The following is a 17,431-nucleotide window of genomic DNA, read 5'->3' as shown; positions in this document are numbered from 1 at the left end:
AATGTAGGTCGCTTTTTTTTCTCCCCCCCCCCTTACTGTACCTGTAGTGAATAAATAATCAATTCTGTCATTATCAAAATGCAGCGTCATGTTTTTTTGAAACTGCTGAAAACTGCAAGCATAAGTCACAGATATTTTGAGTTTTAACAACCTACCTTTAGTAATGCAAAAAAAAAGTACTTTACATGTAATAATATTTGTATTATTCAGCTCTCCTTTTTAATCTGAGACTGTTTAACAATGGCCAGCGTGAAACATTTTTCCTTTTGAACAACTTACTTAAAAATGTGCCGATATCATAAACAATTCAACGGGATACATTTTAGCCAACTGCAATCACGTATTTAAAGTTTTATCCTGTTTTGTCCCTGCTGTCTTCAAGCGAGTCCCGTGAGATGGCGCCTCCAAAGTATTTAGAATATCTTGATGAAACGGCTCATTTCCGCCGCCATTTGTGACTGTCCTCTCCCTTTTTCCCCTTTGTGCTCCCATCTACATTTTTTTTTTTTACTTTTATTCACATAATATTCACAATGTTGCTAAATTTGGCCTTGGAACTTCACTGGCTGTTTTATTTCTTCAGCCATAACTCTGCCTCAAAAGAGCCAAGTGTCACTTTTTTTGTTTGCCAGCCCCTCTCCACACCCCTCCCAATAAACACACACACATATATCCATCCCAGGAAATTGCGGACCCTCTAATAACCCCACCCGCCCACCCATACTCCTCCTCCAGTCTTCATCCCCCTGTCAGAGTGATGATGTAGGGTCACAAGAATGGGGAAACACTTTCCAAGGAGAAAACACACATGCACGTTTACAACATACACACACACACAACTCCTGACTGAGTGCTGCGGGGCCGGAGAAAGACACACTTCGCGTTGGACCAGGCTGGATTCAAGTTTCACCAAAGTCAAGTAAGACCGTTTTTCCTCAGTGGATATTTGATTTCATTCATTCATTCATATGTTCAGAAATTGTTGTTTTTTTTTTTTTTTTTTTGCTGTCACGTTTGCGGCTAGTTTTCAAATTCATGTTTCTCGCGTTGTATTGCCGCAGCGGAACGAGGGCGAAGCATAACTCTTTAATGTGTTAAGTTGCGTTAAGTTGTCGTCCGCAGATAATCTTTTTCATCTTTGTAGCTTGGTGGTGGTTTATTTTTATTTTTTTTAATGTGTAAAATTGTAAGTTGCACAGCACATGCAGTTAGTGAAACATATTGAGGTTTTCTTTAACTGGAGTTTTTTTTGTTTGTTTTTTTTTTTAAATGATTTCCCCATGAGTGTCGCTTCATTCCATCTGCGCAAAGTAATGAGTTGTATCAAAAATGTTGCCATTGCACAAAGCCAGCATTGTCTCGTATGGGCATTTTTTTCATTCAGCGCTTGCATTTGATAACACGACCACAAATCTCTTAGGAAGAGTGAGGTTTACATTGCCTTATTTTCTAGGTGAGTCATTTGAGAATTTATCAGTGGTTTGTGTTTTCACAAAAGATCAGAACCATTTTAGGTCTTAAATGAAATGCTTCAACTGCCCGTCTATCAGCGTTGACAAGATAGATCGATAAATTTAGACATTTTTAGTCAGGGAAATTAAACTGTCACAGCTGCAGTAGTCACACTTGCATTGTTAACAAAGAAGCAACCCACAGAGTAAAAATGATGCAAAAAGACCCTTTTAGATGGAATGAAAAGATTTGAAATCTTATCCAAACCGGAAAAAAAACGGAATATTAAAATGTTGCACGTAAACAATCTAACTGAGCTCCTGTAATATTTGTACAACTAGTGCAATGGAAAATGTAATATTATTGACTGATACATAATTATACATTATTGAATAATAATAAACCCAGTGTGTACTCTGTATTTAACTGTTCATGCATACTACATATGCACAATAGTTCTATGGCAGCTTAATCAACATTAAAATAATGAAATGTGAATGTGCTCATCATACAGTAACATTCTGCATTGATATTTGAGTTTTTTGAATGAGTACAAATTTAAAAATAATCTCTCTGCACATTTTGTGGAAATTAATTACCACGTTTTTGCTGACCAAACAAGCAACAACAACAAAACCAATAGGCAAAATATCAATGTTTCAATTTACAGTTAAGTCTTTAATGTTAGCCTTCAGAGGTGCTAAAAAAAATTAGTAGTCTCCTTGTATCAATCTCACTTGCACATATTTCCTCAGTCCCGTGCTACTTTTGTGATTTAGCGCGCCGGCCCACCTGCACCGCTGTTTATCTTCGCGTGATCTCACTCACTGCTGTTCCAACAAAGAACAATGCCAAACTCTGCCACCCAGTGCACGTTTGGGACCGTGATAGCTAGTAAGTGTCACAGTTGGACAAGCAAAGGCAGCCCGCTCCATTAACGTTGAATGCTAACAGTGTGCAAGACTCTGGCAAATGTCAGAAAATTGGCAAGGGTTCATGTGGGAGAGAGACCAAGACAAGGGAGTTCCATTGCTAAGGTAAACACAGTTCAAAGTGGTGATAAGCTCAAAAAAAAATTCCCCCCCTGTTAACGTCACAGTGTGCACTCTGTAGTGGCCCACTGTTTGTTTTTTTTAAAAACCGTGACAAAGTCTAGTCTTGTGTTTGTCGTGTGCGTGAAGTCTTCGAATGTGCTGACGTCCAATAGAATCTTCTTTTGTTGAAGGTCCCCAGCGAAGCCCAACAGAGCTCATCAGCTGACCTAACATGGGATGAACTCCTGACTTCAGAGCCTCAAGGTATTACTTTCTTCATTGACGTATGTCAACCTTTATTCAACCAAGGCACTTTTTTTTACACTGGATAAAAGGGGAATATGTTCCAGAGTGAAAATCTGTGATATAGAGAGACCGAATTAAAAAAAAAAAAAAATAATGTTTACATTAAAACAGAAGTCAATTTCTGAATACATTATTATTTGATGATAATTGCTGAAAATGTACTAACTGATGTCTGAACTATGCAGTACTCAATCGAGCACCTCGTTGTCTGCCATGACTCTACACATGTACGCATGTCACACTGTGAAAGGTGGAATAGCAAAGGGTTTTTTTTTCTTCCTTAAAGCGGAAGTCAACCCAAACGTATTATTTTCAAGAATATGTTCTATGCAAGCCCACTAGGTGAAACAAGGCATTCTGATAAATATATAGTTTGTGGAATAACAGTTAATCCACCTGTTTTTAGCCATTTCTGGGGGCGGCCATTTTGTCACTTCTGTCATCTGAAAATGACATCACAACTGCTCAGGGCTCAGGTAACGACCAATCACGGCTGACCTGTTTTCTGAAGCTGAGCCGTGATTGGTTGTCACCTGAGCCCTGAGCAGTTGTGATGTCATTTTCAGTCGACAAAAGTGACAAAATAGCCGCCCCCTGAGATGGCTAAAAAGGGGTGGATTTTGCTGCTTCACTCATATTCCACAAATGCAATATTAATGACAATGCTGCGTTTCAACTAGAGGGCCTGCCTGCTGGGAACATATTCTTGAAAAAAATATATTTGGGTTGATTTCCCCTTTAAACCCGACTTGACGGCCAGTGTTTGGATAGGGGTTCATGGTGGCGTAGCTGCTTTAGAGCGCCTTGTTGTTGCATCATGGAAGGCCGGCGATGACCCAGTGATATATATTGCACCCACCGTAGGCTTTAAACAGATGTGCTGTCATGGCTCACACGTGTAGTTAAGTGTAGGAATAAGAAATAAGCTATTTTTCCAGGTGGGTTTTTTTTTTTATTAGGCAAGGTTGTAACAATGTTATTCCCTGTGGTGTCTCACATTTAACTCATTCACTGCCAGACATTTTCAGACCCTTGTTGACCCTAATGTTTGAAAAAATGTGAAAAAATATAAGTTCCCGGGATTTAATGGCTGGACTGTGAAAAGACAAATGAATTTGTCAATGGCAGTGAATGAGTTAAAAGATATTATTTCACTGTACGTGGACTTCAAATGTATTAAGAAACACTCTACGCACATTGTATATGTATGTGAATTCCAGAAACTAATTGCTAGAAGTATACTGTATCAAGCGCATTCTAGCGGGGGAATCTTTAAATAGCTAATTTTCCGACCAGTTAAGTGAAATTGGATCATTTCCAGCAGCACACTGTTTGGGAATCACTGTCTTAGGTGACCAACACGTCACAATGGCTTCCTCTCACTGTTAGAGTATTTCACTCTTCTGTTGGCTCGTATGTTTTCATTGTGAAACTGAACCACAGTGTGAGAAACAAGAAGGCTCCCATGGAGGCTTGAACGTAAATCGCTGGCTGCAAAATGAATCAGCGGGCAAAGGCGGTGCTATCTCGGATCTTTAAAGGAAGTTTCATACAAATCCAGAGTTTCCTCGCCAAGGAAACAAAGACATAACGTGATTAGCAATCATCCATTTTCTATAGATCTTATCCTCATCGGGGTCACGGTTGACCCGGATTGACTTTGGGTGAGAGGAAGGGTACACCCTGGATTGGTCACCAGTCAATCACAGGGCAAATGTAGACAAACAAAAATATCATCCAAATAGACAATTTAAAGTTGTCAATGAATCTATCCGGCATATTTTAGGAATGTGCGAGAAAAAACAAGCAATCGCGCTCAAATTCACACCAATGAACAATTTCGTCACGCTATTCGATTGATATTGTGGAATATGAGTTAAAGCGGGAGTCAACCCAAACATGTTTTTTTCAAGAATATGTTCTATGCAAGGCCACTAGTTGAAACAAAGCATTCTCCGTTGAGTTAACAGCTTCTTCTTGTTGGTTTAAAAGCTACTGCTCCTTTGGTTCAAACGCTGCTTCTTCATGTTTGGAGGCGGAAGCGCGCTGCCTACCTCACGCACCATGCTGCGATCGGGTTTGTTTTTCTTTTTTCTTTTTTTTTTTTTTCTATCGAACGTTCGGGTTTGTTTTTCTTTTTCCCGTTTTTTTTTTTTTCTATCGAACGTTTTACCGAAGGCATTTTCTATTGGTATCGATCACGTGTCGATACATATCGATGTCGAATTATCGGCCCAGCCCTAGGATTAACTCTTATTCCACAAACGCAATATTTATCAGAGCGCCTTGTTTCAACTAGTGGGCTTGCATAGACCATATTCTTGAAAAAAATATGTTTGGGTTGATTTCCCTCTTTAAGCAGAAAAATCCACCCGTTCCTAACTCAAAGAGGTAGATTTGTCCATACTGTAGCTCAAATAGGTGGGAGTTCACTTTGGGGTGAAACTTCCATATCGGTGTGACATCATCAATGTGTGACTTCTCACCTAGCGTCCACTGGAGCATCCTTACGGGACTCGGCTTCCTGCCAGCGCTAGCGCTGGCGTGACGCACACGCGCATAAATAAGTCAGCCCGCCAAAAGCACCCGTGTTGCATGTTTACACGTACAGCAGGCTGTAAAAGGAACTTCCTGTTTATGACCAGCTGTGCCCCAAGTGTATCCTGAGTGCGAGCGTCGCCACATCCCCCGACCTCTAACCCCGGAGGGGGGCGGACAACATGCGCTGCACCACGGTCCTGGCCCTCCTGTTCGGGGTGGTGCTGTACCTGGGCATGGGAGCGCTGGTCTTCCAGAACCTGGAGGCTTCCGAGGAGAACGACAAGTTCCAGGAGCTGCTCGCCGCCAAGAACAATTTCCTGAGCAATCACTTCTGTGTGAGCGAGCGGGAATTCTACAAGCTGGTGAAGGTATCAGAGGGCTCGTTAACGCACCCTCCTTACGTAACGCCAGTAGCACGCCCAAACGTAAGCGACATTGGTATATACATTCCCAGATGTGTCAAAATTTGGATTTGGCAGTTTTGATAAATGTGTAGTTTGTGTATGAATGCACAGTATGTATTTTTTTTTTTAATATAAAATTTAATTGATCTGTATGGTTCCATACTGTGTATTTTTTGTTTTTAGAATATTTATATTTGTTTTTTTATCTATTATGCGCATGATTAGCCAACATTCAAAATTATGTATATAACATTTAAATTATTTTTAAATGTACATTTTAAAAATATATTTTTAGTTGTTTTTTTAATTCTATTTTGGAGTTTTTACATTAAAATACATAAAAATGCACACATATAGTGAGAAAGTCGAGATAATCGTCGCTGTCCTGTGAAAAACACTTTCTTTCCATTTTTTAAAAATATTTACGTTGAATGGGGTTTCCGCGTTAGACATCCCATTAACGTGAACCTTAAAAAGAAAAAAAAATCCTGTAATTTTTATCATAATATTTTTCATGTTGGTTTTGAAAAATATGTCGCCTTTGTGTACGTCACCCAGGGAGTTGCGTCTGCGGTGGAAGCGGGCCTGGAGGTTAGCAGCCTCTCCACCAATTTTACCACACGCTGGGACGTGGCCTCCGCCTTCTTCTTCTGCGGCGCCATCATCACCACCATAGGTTCGCTTAAAACACCTTACCGCCATCTCAGCCGCTCGTGACTCCCGCCGTCTCTTCATCCTCCAGGTTTCGGGAACCTGTCTCCTCGCACGTGGTACGGCCAGCTGTTCTGCGTGTGCTACGCCCTGGTGGGCATTCCCATGTTCGGCATCCTGCTGGCCGGAGTGGGCGACCACATGGGCACCGTGCTGCGCAGGGCTGTGGCCAAAATTGAGACGCTCTTTCTGGTGAGAAGGTTTCTATTCTGCCCGGGAATCAAATGTCCGGTCTAGTGAGCCCTTTAGGTGGACAAACATCTTAAACTCATAACAGAATTTGATAGTAGTAATGATAAAAGTTTCAGGAAGTGTTTCAGGGTCACTTGAAAGTGGCTCTTGATTTGACTACGCAAAAAAGAGAAACTCAATCACGGTTGATTAATAGCACAACAGTTCATTCAAGCATACATTTTCAGAAATAGGCGGATGCAAATTTTTTTTACTTGTTTGATTGGTTGTACACTTGACACCACTTTTCTATTTAGACAAGGCTTTGGCGGCATCTTGGGGCATTTCAGAACGAGCACAAAACCGCAAGACATTGGATTGTTTGTATTATTGACAGAATCTTCATTATGACGACAACACAAGACACGCGCTTATCACTTCAGTGTGTTTGCTGCCATGCTTTTCTGTGTGTATGTGTGTGCGTGTTAGAAGCGTCAAGTGCGTCCCACCACGGTGCGCGTGATCTCGGCCGTGCTCTCCATCCTCATCGGCTGCCTCATCTTCCTGGCCGTGCCCACGGTCGTCTTTCAGAAGTCGGAGGGCTGGTCCTTCCTGGAGTCGCTCTACTTTGTGGTCATCACGCTCACCACGGTGGGCTTCGGAGACTACGTGCCGGGTGGGAACGCTCGCACACGGCCGACTGCCAATTTTCTTTATTGAAACAGCTCCGCATGTGCATTTGATTAAAAAAATAAATGAAATAGCATGGACTTTAAACCTTTATTGGTCACTCGTTGAAATACTTGGAAAGGTGAGGACTTGCCTAATCTGTCAATCATTTCAAGAACCACAACAGTTTTAAAAAGGCCTTTGTATGCCTACTAGATGTTAACCTAATCTTCAACTACACAGCAAAAAAAGTCCCAAGAGAAAAGAATTTGTGAGAGGCTGCCTTGGAGAATAATATTAATCGATGCACGTGTGTGCGTATCCAGATGGTAGTCATGCTGGCGGGCTGTTCTTCAAACCTCTTGTGTGGTTGTGGATCGTGTTCGGTTTGGCCTACTTTGCCTCCATCCTCACCATGATTGGCAACTGGCTGCGTGTGCTCTCCAAGAGGACCCGCGCTGAGGCAAGAGACACACACACACACGCACACGCACACGCACAACCTGCATGATCGTTTCATTCATCTGACCATTCAATCTATCATTAAATTTGTACTCAGGATTGAAGTTATTTTTGATAAGTTCGATCCATCCATTTTCTATACTGTCTGTGCATTATCGACTACAACCTCAATAGTTGGGATAGCGGCGTCAATGTTTGGCTTTTTGACGCATATCGGCATTGGCCTTTTTGAAAAATCTGCCGACTAAAAACGGCTCATTCTCAAATTATTTAGGTATACATTTTAAATGTTTCAATTAACATTCTAAGAGATGCTGTTGAGCCTGGGAACTGCCAGCACTTTTTTGTTTTTGTTTGAGTTTAAAACAAAGCTAAGTGAAACATTTCAGTTGTATTGAAATTTTGGACAGCTTTATTTACTGTAGAAAACTTTTGGGAGCTGTTCATTTGTTTACATTGAACTTTCCAAGACATGCTGCTGAGACTGGGAGCTCCGTGCACTTTTTGTTAGAATTTTTTAAAAAAAAGTCTATTGTCTAAGATAAAAAGAAAAAAACAACTTTAACATGTTGCAAATCTGAAAAGCTGTTTAACAAATATGCTTAAAGGCATTTTAACCCATTTAAGTTTTGGAATTTGTATTATTCAAAATTCGGACCTAAATATTTTCCTTTTGACTGCAAACAAAAATCGGCTTCAAGTATCAGTTATCGGCCTCCTTGACTACAGTTTTGGGAATATGGTAGAAAGCCAGAGAAAATATTCTTGAAATCTTTGTGGGAGAAATGCACTTTTTGCTATTATTTTCTGAAAAAGTAAATGTACCCTATGTAAATCTGTTGTTATTATTATTATTATTATATTAATTGATTGGTGTGGTGGGTGGAGACCCAAAATTGGGTAGCTAGTGGGACAATGACAATATTTTGCAACGACAATATTTTGCAATCAGTGTCATGTAAATTTTATTTTTTTTTTATTCCACATTTTCTAACCAACAGTTTGCACATTTTTCACCAATATCGTTCCATATCATTCAATGCCATTCCGTATCTTTCAATATCATTCCAAACTTTATATCAACATATTGAACATTTCTCAGCAATATAATTCCGTTATCATTCCATATCCTTCCACATGACTCCTTAACATTCAGTATTAGTTAATATAATTTAATGTCATACCATATCTTTCGGTATCATTTCACGCTTTTCTTAAACATATTACACATTTTTCTTTATCAATGTCATTCCATATCATTCAGTATCATTCACTATCATTTCATGGCCTTCAATGTGATTCCATTTAATTCAAATATTATTCAACATGATTCCATATTTTTCATTCAGTATTCCAGCATTCCCACGCAATTTCCCCAGAAATTGCATTTACTAGTTAATTGTGTTATTTTCCACACTTTAAATTGGTTGATAACTGTGTTGTTTTCGTCAACGATGACAAAAATATTTTGTTAACGCCCCTTTTTTTCATGACGATAACGAGACGATGACAAGCTAAACGTGGCTCTTTGATGACGAAAACATGACGCGACGTACATGAATTTTCGGTCGAAATTGTTAGCGTGTGGTCCGTTGACGTACATGAATTTTCGGTGACGAGACGGGACGAAATTGTTGACGTGTGGTCCGTCAGACGTTCAAAATGTATGACATCCCTTCCTATTGTACACGTAATCTGTCTTTCAAAAAAATGCAACGCTGGTGCAACCTATCCTCGTTTGGGCACGCCCACCGCCGTGACAGCACGCGTCGCGCACACGCCGTCGCGCACAACAAAACACAAACAGGTCTGCGGTCATTCGTCTCGGCTCACGCACACTGACACGCTTTCCTTTGACGGACCATGGCGACAGTGACACCAAATGGGCTTCGTGGTCAGAAACGAAGGAAAGATATGGACATGCTTTCTGTACAACCCAGCAGAAAGAACAACACAATGCATGGAGAGCGGTAACGGTGAATGTGGCTACAAACTAGGTGGAAAGAATGACAAATCGCAAGCGACATCTGAGGGCTCACCACGCTGATGTTTTGTCCCAACTCGTCCTGTTAACATATACTGGATACATTTACTTGCACTCTTATTCAACAATCGGCTTGTGATCAATTTCATTGTGCTTAAAGTTTTCCACGTAACTTGTGGCGTAAATGGGCTGCCTTAAGGCATAGGTTATTTTGGTTGAGCTAACGTCAAGGCTAATGTCAATTCATTCACTTGTTGTGTGTAAAGTCAAATATTAAAAGTAGATTAAGGCAGCGTCCCCAAACATTTTTCTACCACGGACCGGTTGGTCCCCGTTGGTGGTGGTGTGCGTGTGTGTGTACAATAATAAACGCGAATCCACAGGTTTTTTTATTCCACCAATATCTAATGACTTTTTAGCCTTAGCAATGCAGTTAGCCGCCAAAGTACTTACATTTTTTGACGACTCAGTTAAAAAATGTTTGCCTTTATGTACGGAATGTACAAAATATTGTATACCTATTTTTAACAAAAACCTTTTTGAATTTTCGTCGACTAAATTTACAAAAACTAGATTGAAACATTTTGGGGGAGTTTCCGTCGACTAAAACGAGACTTAAACTGTCACTAATAGGAATGACTAAATGTGACGAAAACTAACAAGCATTTCCGTCCAAAAGATTAAGACTAAATCTAAAATGCCTGCCAAAAACAACACCTGGTTGATAATGCGTGTTAGTGGTTTATCCTCACCTCTGATGTTTCTTATCACGTCAGATGGAGGAGCTGCGTGCTCACGCCACCGACTGGACGCAGCACATGTCCAAGGACTTCCGCATCCCCAACCCTCTGGAGTTCAACGACCCGTTCCTCCTGCAGCGCCGGCGCTGGAAGCGTAGCGAGCGCCGCCGCATCCGCCGCGGTGCCCAAGTCACGCTGGGCTACTGGGCCCGGGGGGGCGCCGAGAACGGACACCTCCCCGGCCACTGGGCCGGCCTGTCCAGCTCAATGAGTCGGCTGGAGGGGCTCGGATCCTCCCTGGAGAGGACGATGATGACCAAGCCCGGGGGGAGGCTTCCCGTTGGCGGCGGCACGATGCCCAGGGCGAAGCCGTCCGTGCTGTCTGCGGCTTTGCGTCAACAGGTGGCGCGTCACTCCTTGCCTCACCTGCTCACGCGTTCCTTCTCCCTTCCCGCGGCTCGGTCCGCCTCCGAGCTGGACTCCCCCGAAGCCGCCGCACGGGACGGTTCCCTCTCAGGTTCGGACTTCGACTCCAGATCCGACAGCTCCTCCGCGTCTTCATCCTTGTCATTTGTCCGCAAGCTCCGGGCTCACCGTACACTTGAAACGGAAGGAGACAAAATGAACCCCGAGGAGGAGGCAAGACGTGGCGAAAACAAAGCCTCACCTGATCCGAGTTCCCTCCCCCCGTCACCTTCCCTTCCTTGCTACGCCACGGGCCTCCTAGACTTCTTCGGTGAGAACCTGGCGTATATCGACGAGTCGTCGGACGCGCTTAGCGAGCGCGCCGACGAGAGGAGGAGGCGGCGACCGCACAAGCCCAAGAGGAAGAGCGTGAGGAGCGTGAGGAGCGTGAGTAGGGAGCCGGCGCATGAGTGGAGCCCCAAGCAGGCGAGGAGGCCCGGCGGGGACTTGCAGCCGCCGTCCAATCCACCCACGCCGCCTCCGGACTCGGCGCTGTTGACGCCGACTCACACGGACTCGCCACAGACGCTTTGACGTCTACTCTTCTTGTGCCTTTTTTTTGAAGAAATACATTTGTTTACGTCTCACCAGCGACTTGTGAAGATTCTCAGTCATTCGGGTCACATGGTAATGTGTGAAGTGGAATGGAAACAATGAGACACTTCTTGGTTGTTGAAGACTTTTCACCTTTAATCCAAAATCAGTTCCAAGTTTACCGTAATTTCCCTCAAATATGCACACTTTTTTGGAAAAGAAAAAAAAAAAGATCCAAAATCGAGCACCCGCATTATATAAGAATGTTGGTGAAAAAATAAATGTTTTTCACATACAAAAAAAAAAAAAAAAACTTACCTCGATGTTCTTCTCAGCACTGAGTTAATGACGAAAACAAAGTACCGTACACGTTCTGTGCTTTTATCCTGCAGTTATAAGCGTCCGTATGTGCGCACATAAAGGATCTTGTTGGCTATTTGCGTACTGTGTAGTCACCTAACGTAACAATCGTTGCTCTTTGCTTTGTTTTTCAGACTATATAGTGTATGAAGAAAACTTTTATTATTATTCCTGTGCATCAATGTATATTTCCATGAGAAATATCAGATCAGGTAAAGTCAGTAAGTAATGAAGAGCAAACACGTTTTTGTCGCTTGCTAGTCTGTCGCCGCCACAGCAAATCGGGAGACCGTATTATACACAAGTGCAAAGAAAAAAAACTTTTTTCAAGATTGATTTTGGGCAACTTTATACCCGGGTGCATGTTATTCACGGGAAATCACGGTATATGTGATGTGTCCCTATTTGTATTTGGCGAGTCTTTCCTCTTGTGGTGATCACAAGAGGGTAGTTGTGATCTGGTGAATTGCCATCCTACATTGCCATACGGTCATTCGCCTGCCTTACAGCAAAACAGCGTCTTGGTGGCCAATTTAAAGTGTTTTGGCACACAACCATGGATATATTAATTAGCACATCTAATATTTACAGGTGAAACTTTTTGGATTAAAGATGAAGCGTCTTCACCGACCAATTAGAGTCCAGGTGTTTCCGATCAGCCTTCACGGACAACTTGTTGAATGTTTGAACACTGCAGTTTATGCCCACGTGTCTTAGTGATGTCACCTTTTTCAGGCAAAAGCTCATTTTTTAAATGTTGAACTATTTAAATTCAAGTGAGACATTATGGGCAGCACAGTGGATGAGTGGTGAGCATGTCTGCCTCTCAACCCTGAGATTCGGGTGAATTTTGACTTTTACTAATTAAATAAATGTTTTGTTTGGAATGATTTAAATTGGGATCAAAATGCATGATGTCACCTTTAAATATAAATGTCTGACTCAGCATTCACACAACAAGGCATTTTCTTCCACATCGTCACCGTTTACAGAACACGAGCGTGTGCCTTTGCAGACGTGCTGACCTCGGCGAGTCCTCGGTGAACTCCGCCGCCGCTGCGGTCTGGGCCGGAGCGCCTCGCTTACTCACGGCCCCGAACACGCTGAGGAGAGAGGAGGCCAGTGACGCTCTCGTCCAAGGCGGCCGCGCATTTCATCATCCGCTGACAGCGGCCTGGAGAAAGTCGCCAGGGCCTGACGCTTGATGAACGTTTTAACGTTCTCATTGGCGCTTTCGTGTTTTGTTGTGCGTGTCGACGATAAAACGGAACGCCAGTGCGCCACGACTAAATACTGACTAGGACTTTTGGTGTTTTACGGCATAATGGGCTTTTTTTTTTTTTTTGTTATTTTACGAGCTGTAATAAAGCGCCGCCCTTGAAGCTCTGCGCCAGCACGCCCTCATGTGTTTAAAAAGGGAAGTTGTGTGGCTTTGGGCCCGCGCCGGCCGGCCGGCCAGCCTCCTCTGCGGCCTGCAATAACGCTGAGGCCACAAAATGTGCCTCCTCACCCACCAGTGTTGCCGTTGTATAACTTTTACATGTTGTCGTTATGGAGCTGCAGCTTTAATTGAACGCCTTGGGGGCCGGAAAAAAAGCGGGAAGCACGGTGGGCCGGGTGGTTAACATGTCTGCCTTTACAGTTCAGAGGTTTAGGATTTAAATCACAGTTTGGCCTTCCTGTGTGGAGTTGCATGCTTGTCTGTATTTTATTCCTCCATGACTTCAACATATTTGACGGACCTAAACATATACAGTATGTGCTAGTAGGAGGAGCTGTGTTCCAAGACAAGATGACAAAAACTATACGTCACTGAAGACTCTAAATTGTCCATAGGCCTGAGTGTGACCGTGAATGCTTTTTCACTGGTTCAAAGTCAGATTAAGGTTTCAAAGTACAACTATGGTTTCAAAGTTAGGGTTTCAAATGCGGCCTAGAGTTAAAAATTATGGTGTCAAAGCAGGGTTTCAATTTAGGGTTTGGGTTTCAAATTAAGATTTAGGGTCAGGGTTTCAAATTAGGATTAGTGTTTCAAATTACAGTTCAAAATTAGGGTTAGGGTTACAAATTAAGGTTTTAAAGTAAGTTTAGGGTTTCAAAGTACGGTTTCAAATTAGGGCTAGAGTTTCAAAGTAGCATTGGGGTTTCAAATTAGGGTTAGTGTTTTTCAAAGTAGGATTTGGATTCTTAAGTAGGGTTAGGGCTGTAGGGATTTTTTTTTATGCGCCTTACGACCACTCATGAGTGTACCCCACCTCTCACTCAAACTCAGCTGGGAGAGGCTGCGGAATGAGGAAAAGCGCCATCAAAAATAGCTGACTGGTGGAAATAAACAGCTGTGTGTGACGCGTGACCCGTGTTTATCATGAGGTGTGAGTGGCACGTAAATGCCTTTTTATCATCCTCTCTGGCGCATTTTATGCTTGTGAGAAACTGCAAAGACATGCCAGTGCGTAGACTGGAGCTGGTGGGGTCCGCATCCAGGTCCCACGTCCCTCCCTTCTTCCCTCCCTCCCTCCGTCCGTCCTCCGTCCATCCGCCCGTCCTCAAGGCCGGCAGCACAGAGCACAGCGCTCCGCAGTGGGATAAATACAGGTTCGATATAGCAAGAGGTAGTTAAGTGCAAAAGACAAACACAGTTTACTCAGGGAGGAGGGCTGAGGTGGCGGGAGGGGAGCGAGCGGGTGGGGGGAGGGTTGTACCTCACCACACACAGTCCTGTACGTGCCACATAGTGATGACCGAGTGAAAAAGCATACAAAGCGAGGACTACCATTTCTGCTTGACATAGGAACAAAAATCTGGGGATTTAGGGTGGCGCCCTTTATCAAAAACCCTGCCATAGATCACATAAAACAGTAAGATTTAACTGGCTTTGGGTTCTAATGGTTTATAGGTGTGGGTCGCTGATGGTGTAGTGGTACACTCGCCGGAGTTGTGTGTGGGCGGCGTGGGATCGGTTCCCACTCAGTGACTGCGTCTGTGTGTATGCTCTATGGCTGCCGACCAGTTCAGGGTGTAGTTCGCCTTTCGCCCATAGTCAGCTGGGGGATAGGTTCCAGCACCTCCCCTCGACCCTGCACAGGATAACTGCGGTCAAGCTCTCACCGCTTTGATTTTTCCGTGGTCAAACTATATGCTCCTAAATTGATGAGTGCACGCATATTCTAAACCTTGCGGTAAATGCATGTGCAACAGTGACATCCGCATGTCACTGTTGCACAAAATGCAGTACATAATTCATCATTTCCCTCAAGTTCAAACTGCCATAAAAAACATTCCTCCAAGTAGAAAATCATTCAAGAGGAATCCTCTCTTCCTGGAGAGGAATACAAGATGCAAAATGCAAGATGATCTTGCAAAGTCCCAAACATTCCCTCAATAGGTATAAAATCATTTTCTTCCTGGTGGCCCATAATATCATCATGTGAAGCTTGGACTGATTTCACTGTACAAATTTTTGAATTAGGGGACCCACCATGCAGATATGAGCTGGGCAAATTTGCTTCCGTCACCCAGGTGACGGACCCAATTTACTTCCGTCACCCGGGTGACGGACCGTTTTACTTCCGTCACCTAGGTGACGGATCGGTTTACTTCCGTCACTTGGGTGACGGACCAAATTTACTTCCGTCACCCGGGGTGACGGACCGTTTTACTTCCGTCACTTAGGTGACGGACCCAATTTACTTCCGTCACCTAGGTGACGGATCGTTTTACTTCCGTCACCCGGGTGACGGACCCAATTTACTTCCGTCACCCAGGTGACGGACCGATTTTACTTCCGTCACCTGGTGGAAAATACAAATACAGAAATCATCATTTCCCTCACGTTTGAACTGCCCTTATAAACATTCCCTCAATAAGTAGAAAATCATTCCAGTGAATTCTTGTTCCTGCAAAGGAATACTATCATCATGCGAGGTTTGGACTGATTTTACTGTACAATCTTTTCAAACATTAGAGGCAAAGTCAGCACAAAATGTATTTTTTGTAGGACAGTACAGAAATCATCATTTCCCTCACCTTTGAACTGCCATAAAAACCATTCCCACAATACGTAGAAAATCATTGCAGTGGATTCTTCTTCCGTACAGTACACACACCCCAGGGGACAGAAGTCGGCCAGGGTCCCCCAGGGTGTACAGTATTTTGCGCTGACTTTGCCTCTAATTTTTGAAAAATCCGTACAGTGAAATCAGTCCAAATTCACATGGTGATAGTATTCCTCTTCAGGAAGAAGATTCCACTGGAATGATTTTCTACTTATTGGACGAATTATTTTTATGGAAGTTCAAACGTGAGTTAAATGATGATTTCTGTACTGTATTTTGTGCACAGTTGTGACATGCTGCTGGAAAGCATTTACCGTAAGGTTTAGAATACGCGCGCACTCAACAATTTTAGGAGCGAATAGTAAGACCATGGAAAAAACAAATCGTGATAGCTTGACCTCAGTTACAGGATAAGCGGTGTGGGAAACAGCACTTAATGTAAATCTATAATAAGAAATCCCAGTTGGAACCCTACTCCTAAACCCTAGTTTGACACTCTACTCTTGAAACCCGACTGCTAAACTCTAACCCGAGTTTGACACCCTATTCCTAAACCCAAACCCTAGTTTTAACACACTACTCCTAAACCCTAACCATAGATTGAAAAGGCAACATTTTATTGAAGTGGTCCATGACCAGCTTAACAATTTTAACTTTTATTTTTAGCCATTTACAATGTAACTTTTTTTTCTATTTTAAGTTAAATGAGCAAGCATCACATTGGCATCTTTACTACAATTTGGGGCCTCAATATCTCGCTAGCAAACACTAACATCTTATGCGCATTTTTTTAATGACGCAAGGTATTGTGGGATATTGTGTTTTTACAGCGAAACGTTATTGAAGCGCAGCAGAGCCGTTGGCCACCATTTTGGTGAAATTTTGGCCATTTGCCGTGTAAAGAACACAGTTAAGTTGATACATTTTTCATCTATATTAAATATTGTCTACAATATTAGACAATTATCTTTTTATTATGTTCTAAAAACTAAATGGTTGACTATTTTTAGTTTAGCAGAAAATAAACTTTAGGGGGTTGCCTACGTTTTGGAGAAAATACAAAAATAAATGCTATTCCTGTGCTCCTGTATAACGAATATAAGAAAAACATTTCATGAGGCTTTGGATAATTAAGAAGCAAGTAATATTTAGCATGCTTTAAATCACCTAAGTGCTTCTTATGTAATTTGGACTTGTGGTTTCACAAAGCGGATGTGTCTATTTAATGCCGAGTCAAAAAAGTGTTTTTCCAGTTGCATAACTTCGCTAAACGCTCTTGACCACTGCTGACTGTCTTCATACTTCCCTGACTGGATGGCAGAATAGCAACCATTGCAACAAAATCACGCATGACCTCACAAAAGCGAAACCACTGGCATACCAGAGTCTATATTTAAAAGTCAATCCCGAGGATGTTTTTTTTTATTTGCACAATTTCAAGTGTGGTCAACGAGTACAGAATACTTTGTGTGAGCGTGTGCGTGACATCGAGAAGGTAAACACAAGGCAACAGAGAGACGGCGTATAACCATCAAGTAAGATG

At 42.6% G+C, this 17,431-nt stretch overlaps 1 protein-coding gene across 2 annotated transcripts; it reads left to right on the top strand.

The window, feature by feature from the left end:
• Positions 1–305: 305 nt before the first annotated feature.
• Positions 306–12,781, top strand: kcnk4a (potassium channel, subfamily K, member 4a). Of its 2 annotated transcripts, none has more exons than XM_086057318.1 (8): positions 306–919; positions 2,678–2,750; positions 5,438–5,758; positions 6,296–6,413; positions 6,480–6,640; positions 7,109–7,295; positions 7,615–7,746; positions 10,506–12,781. In XM_086057318.1, exons 3-8 carry the CDS (start codon positions 5,513–5,515, stop codon positions 11,471–11,473), a joined length of 1,812 nt encoding a protein of 603 aa, XP_085913444.1. In that variant the 5' UTR covers positions 306–919; positions 2,678–2,750; positions 5,438–5,512; the 3' UTR covers positions 11,474–12,781. The 2 variants fall into 2 exon arrangements, with proteins under 2 accessions (XP_085913444.1, XP_085913453.1); XM_086057327.1 differs by having other exon boundaries at positions 312–919; positions 5,438–5,701.
• The last annotated feature ends 4,650 nt before the right edge of the window (positions 12,782–17,431 follow it).

This window comes from Filicampus tigris, chromosome 2, assembly GCF_054856515.1.
Source record: "Filicampus tigris isolate MCC_2025a chromosome 2, RoL_Ftig_1.0, whole genome shotgun sequence".
NCBI lineage: Eukaryota > Metazoa > Chordata > Actinopteri > Syngnathiformes > Syngnathidae > Filicampus > Filicampus tigris.
The sequence above is the reverse complement of the archived record's forward strand: the minus strand, read 5'-3'. Positions and strand labels throughout refer to the sequence as shown.